At 40.0% G+C, this 5821-nt stretch overlaps 1 protein-coding gene across 1 annotated transcript in view; it reads left to right on the top strand.

Moving 5' to 3' along the window:
* dbn1 (drebrin 1) overlaps positions 1-4602 on the top strand; it is a 71797-nt gene extending 67195 nt beyond the window's left edge. The window contains exon 15 of the mRNA XM_072446002.1: positions 2610-4602. Within this exon, the coding sequence (XP_072302103.1) occupies positions 2610-2665 (56 nt within the window). The 3' untranslated portion in view covers positions 2666-4602. The remainder of the gene's footprint in view (positions 1-2609) is intronic.
* Positions 4603-5821: the final 1219 nt, after the last annotated feature.

The raw sequence follows: 5821 nt of genomic DNA, 5'->3' as shown, positions 1-5821 counted from the left end.
CCTTGACTGAAACATTTAACTTTGAGCAGCATGTCTCACTCACCAAAAGGGACACACTTTAGAGCTGGTGTTTTCACTTGGCCTGAGTGTTGCTAACCTCTGTGTGGAGGATGTCCATATGAGCGATCATAGCTGTGTTTTATTTGAATTGAACTTTTCTCCTGAGCCTGTGCCCTCAAACATCAGGTCTCAGAGGCGCATTATTACTGCAAATACAGCCGCCCAATTTTCTGCTGTGTTTGATCCTCATTTGTTTATGAATTGTCTTGATGATGTGGACAGTTTAATTCCTTTAACAGCCAATGTTTATCCATTTTAGATCAGGTGGCACCTGTAAAATCCACTTAAAATCACAGAGAAAAGCTTGTCCTTGGATAAATGAAGATATCCTAAACCTAAAGAGACTATGTCGGAAAACTGAGCGTCTGTGGAAAACCTCCAGTCTTGAGGTCCATAGGTCACACCTCAGAGAGCTTGTATCATCTTACAATGAAATGATTTAAAGTTCCAGATCTGATTACTTCCGCCAGCTAATAACATCCAACAAGAAAAACCCAGAAGTGTTGTTTGACACTATAAATTCTATTGTTTGTCCTTCAGCTGCAGTGACTCCTGTTTCCTGCAAAGCTGACAGCAACGAACTCCTCAGGTTCTTTATCGATAAGATCAAGATGATCAAAGACCAAATCCCACTCCTTTTGTGTGATAAACCTGTTTCTGTGGAGCCTGTTTCCCAAAACTGGTCTTCTTTTAAGCCTGTCACTCTAGGGGACATCTCAGCCCTGGTGACCAAGATGAAACCCTCCTCTTGTTCATCAGATGCCCTTCCCTGCAGGCTCTTCCTCAAAGTGTTTGATGTTATTGGCCCCTGGGTTACCAAAATGGTAAATCTCTCTCTTTCTACCGGTGTGTTTCCTGCTCCATTTAAACAAGACAAACTTGGACCCAACAGACCCAAAAAGTTTCAGACCAATTTCAAAGCTCCCGTTCATGTCCAAAATCCTTGAGAAGGTGGTCTCTGAACAATTGTTCGATCTCCTTGATCAGTCTAACATTCACGACTCTTTTCAATCTGGTTTCCGCAAACATCATTCTACGGAAACCGCATTGTTGAAAGTGTCCAGTGACATTATGATGTCTGCTGATTCTGGAAAATGCACTGTTTTAGTTCTGTTGGATCTGTCTGCAGCCTTTGACACCGTCGACCATCATATCCTGTTGAACAGACTGAGGGACCTGATTGGACTGTCGGGGTCAGTTCTTCATTGGTTTTCCTCATATTTATCCGGTCGGAGCTTTAGTGTTGCTGCAAACCAAATAATGTCTGACTCAGCTGATCTGTTGTGTGGAGTTCCTCAGGGCTCCGTTTTGGGTCCCGTCCTATTTCTGCTTTATATAATTCCCCTGGAAATGATCATTAAAGAGTTTAGTGATGTGTCCTATCACCTGTTCGCTGACAATATTCAGCTCTATTGCTCTTTTAAACCTTCTGAGATCCAGAAGCTGAACTCCTTGGTCAGTTGTTTAGTGCAAATAAAACAATGGCTGAGTCAAAACTCCTTGCAGCTAAATGCAAGGAGACTCTGATTATTGCCCCTGATGATGCCATTCCAGGGATAAACCAGTACTTGGGTGTTTTAGGCCAGACTGCTAAACCAAGTCTTAGAAACTTGGGTGTTGTCTTTGACAAAGACATGTCTTTAGAGCACCACTCTAAGCTGTTGACGAGGAACTGTTTCTTTCAGTTGAGGAAAATCTCTAAGCTCAGGAAAATGGTGTCTCAAAATGACCTGGAACTTATAATTCATGCCTTTGTGTCTTCACGTTTAGACTATTGTAACAGTTTGTTTTCCTGTCTTAACAAGAAGGAACTCTCTCGTCTGCAGCTGGTCCAGAACTCTGCAGTGAGGATCTTGACCCGCACAAATAGAAGGGCCCACATTTCACCCATTCTTAAAGCCCTTCACTGACTCTCCTACCGGATACAGTTTAAAATTCTTGTTCTGACTTTTAGAGCTTTAAATAGTCAAGTCCAATCGTACATTATTGATCTGATTAAACCGTACGCTCCCTCTCGCTCACTAAGGTCCTTGGACCAGAAACTGTTGTTGGTTCCTCGCACTCGTTTTCGGACCAGAGGAGACAGATCCTTCCAGGCTGTTGCCCCCAGACTCTGGAACGATCTTCCGTTCTCCCTACGGTCACTGGACTCAGTTATTGCTTTTAAGGGTCAGCTTAAAACCTTTTTATTTAGTCAAGCCTTTTAATTGTATTTGTTTTAGCGGCTGATTTTACTGTATATTGTTGTATATGTATTGCTCACTGTAATTTTTTACTGTTTTGTGAAGCACTTTGTGACTTCTGTCTGTGAAAGGTGCTATACAAATAAAATTTACTTGCTTACTTACTATAAGTACTGCGTTGTGTTTTGCAGAGATCGACATCACGTGTATCAATTGTAGTAACAGTAGTAGTATCATTAGTATCTGTAGTATAAGTACTGCGTTGTGTTTTGCAGAGATCGACATCATGTGTATCAGTAGTAGTAACACTTGTAGTATCTGTAGTATAAGTACTATTGTATTAATAAGTAGTATTGTGTGTTGCAGAGATCGACATCACGTGTTGGGACACTGATCCGGTGGTGGATGAGGACGACGACTAACAGCCAATCAGAGCCAAGCAGGAAGAGGAAGTGCGCTTCACCAGATAATTTTTTAAAAAACAAAACGAACACCAAAAAAAAAGAAGTAATAATTATAACGATATGAATAATAAGTCTTGCATCAGAAATACTTGTGTATAATCTTTTAGAGGAAGTGAACCTGTCGCCTTCAGAATAAAAGCCTCGCGTCTGAAGACTTCGGACGATCACTTTGGGTTCAGATCTTATTTATTGTTTCTCGTTTTTTTTTTTTTTTTTCGGAAAGCGTTCGTCTTCGACTCCTCCCACGGATGAAACACGGCGGCGTTTCCATGGTTACGCGCGGCATGTAGCTCCTAAAGTAAAGCAATAGTGAATGTATGACGAGCCGACAAACGCGCTTTTATTTAACGCGCTTTAAACTTGCATCAAAGCGCGTTTTAAAAGTCATTAACTCAAATATTGCAATAATAAATCATAAATAATCTGTTTAAACTACATTATGTTCAAATACTCATCAAAAAGTTTTTCCCTTCACATAAAAAAAACGTACAAAATCGTGAAAAAAGAGCGTATTTTTATTTCCTTTTCGATTTTTAAGTTTCGTCTGTGAAACGTGTAACTCTTTAATCCGGACGAAATTTAAAAACTTTTAACGTTTTCACACGACGAGGCCTTTTATGTGTAAAAAGATATTTCATTACATTTTTGAGTAAATTTGACAGAAAATTGGCGTTAAAAAAAAATCAAAATTTTGCCCACAGCTCTCGCGGCGTTCGAGCCGTTTAATGCCGTGAACGCGGGCCCCACTTTGAGAATCGCTGCTTTAACCGATGCAATAAACGAAAGGAAATCTTTTTTTTTTTTTTTTGTGTTTTTAAAAGACCTTCACAACCCAAATCGCACAAAAACGGTTCACGTCGGTTCATTCTCCGTTTAGTGTTTAGCTCTGCAAAAAGGTGACGCTTTCGTTTTACGCTTTCGTTTGACGTTTTCGTACGTTTGCGAACTCGTACGTTTGTCGCGTTTGGAACTTCGCCGTGTTTTTCATCTCTCGGTGGATTCGTTTGTTCGTCTATTTTTTTTGTGTAAAACGTTCCTGGTCTGTTTTTTCCCGTAGCGCGCCGCCGCATTAGCGTCAATGTCGCCGGTGGTAGCTTCGCGCTAACGCTACGCTAGTCTTTTAGTGCTTTGAAATAACCCACATTATTGCATTAACTCTTGCCACGCCCGCTCTTCTCCACCTCCTCTTTCCTCTTCTTTCCTCTTCCGCTGTCATTGCCCGATTTGAAACTTTAAAGTCCAAAACGACACTTTAAACAACACATTTCACCAAAACACGATTATATTTCTGATTTGACTCGACATTTTGTCCGTTTGTCCTCAGTAAAGTTTATAGTTGTACTTCCTGGTTGGACGTGAGCACAATTATGACACAGGTAGAGGTCATTCCACAGCTGTTACCTAGCAACCAGATTGTAAACAAGAGCCAAACTCCACATACATGACACAACAGTTCTGACCTGACACAATAACACCATAAAACACCTTTATTTAGTCCAACCATGGTTTAAACTGTGTCGCACACTGATGACATCACAGAGTCGGCTCTACTTCCTGTCATTTTAAACTCTGATTTCAAACATTTTCTGATGGACTTTAAAAGTATTTATATCCAAGTTTGACATGAGCTTGAGTTTACTTACCATATTTGCGTCACTCATGCTGGCTGTTAGCTTGGCAGTTTGAAAATCGGACATTGACACGCCCTATTGTTCCCCTCCTGGTTTCTCGCTCTAAAGCCTCATGATCTTGTATTTAGTCTCTTCTCCTTCTGCTTCTTTTGGTTTGACTCTGGAGAAAAGCAGGTTTGTTCCCTTCACAGATGCTCTTTGACTTTTTGCATTCCTTTTGTACATTTTTGACTGAATTCAAGATTAAAATGGCTTTTAAACCTCTGCCTTTGTACGCTCCTTTCATTCTCCATAGATACTGCAGGTCTGGTCCTGGTTTAGACATGGTTTAGACCTGGTTTAGTCCTAGTTTAGTCCTGGTTTAGACCTGGTTTAGTCCTAGTTTAGTCCTGGTTTAGACCTGGTTTAGTCCTGGTTTAGTCCTAGTTTACTCCTAGTTTACTCCTACTTTAGACCTGGTTTAGTCCTGGTTTAGTCCTGGTTTAGACCTGGTTTGGTCCTGGTTTAGTCTTGGCTTAGACCTGGTTTGGACCAGGATTAGTCCTCGTTTAGTCCTGGTTTAGTCCTGGTTTAGTCCTGGTTTAGACCAGGATTAGTCCTTGTTTAGTCCTTGTTTAGTCTTTGTTTAGTCCTAGTTTAGTCCTAGTTTAGACCTGGTTTAGTCCTGGTTTAGTCCTGGTTTAGACCAGGATTAGTCCTTGTTTAGTCCTAGTTTAGTCCTGGTTTAGTCCCAGTTTAGTCCTGGTTTAGTGTTTCTTTCTCGCAGATTATAGTGGAAATGGTTAAAAACACAGCTGTATTCCAGAAGTTAAATAATTCTTTAGAGAAATATCTCATAAAACACAGGGCTTAGTTTTCAGCTTTACCACCAGATGGCGCCATTGCATTGAGTTTGGGCTTAACGTTTCCATAGCGACAATTGACAAAATGGTAATAAAAGCAACTGTACCAAATCTGGAACTGAAAATCTGAAATCTCAAATAGTTGAGGACCATTGAGTAAATCATTTTTAAATCGGCTTCTGTTCGACGGTGAAGTTTGGTGTCGGCGCAGCTTTAATTTGTATTTGTAATAGTGGGAGTAATAGTTGTAATAGGAGTAGGAGTATTTGTAATAGTGAGAGTAATAGTTGTAATAGGAGTAGGAGTATTTGTAATAGTGGGAGTAATAGTTGTAATAGGAGTAGGAGTATTTGTAATAGTGGGAGTAATAGTTGTAATAGGAGTAGGAGTATTTGTAATAGTGGGAGTAATAGTTGTAATAGTAGTAGGAGTATTTGTAATAGTGGGAGTAATAGTTGTAATAGTAGTAGGAGTATTTGTAATAGTCGGAGTAATAGTTGTAATAGTAGTAGGAGTATTTGTAATAGTGGGAGTAATAGTTGTAATAGTAGTAGGAGTATTTGTAATAGTGGGAGTAATAGTTGTAATAGGAGTAGGAGTATTTGTAATAGTGGGAGTAATAGTTGTAATAGGAGTAGGAG

The sequence above is a fragment of the Eucyclogobius newberryi genome, unplaced genomic scaffold (genome assembly GCF_026437365.1).
Source record: "Eucyclogobius newberryi isolate DKJ021-1_F unplaced genomic scaffold, fEucNew1.0.hap1 SCAF_15, whole genome shotgun sequence".
NCBI lineage: Eukaryota > Metazoa > Chordata > Actinopteri > Gobiiformes > Gobiidae > Eucyclogobius > Eucyclogobius newberryi.
The sequence above is the reverse complement of the archived record's forward strand: the minus strand, read 5'-3'. Positions and strand labels throughout refer to the sequence as shown.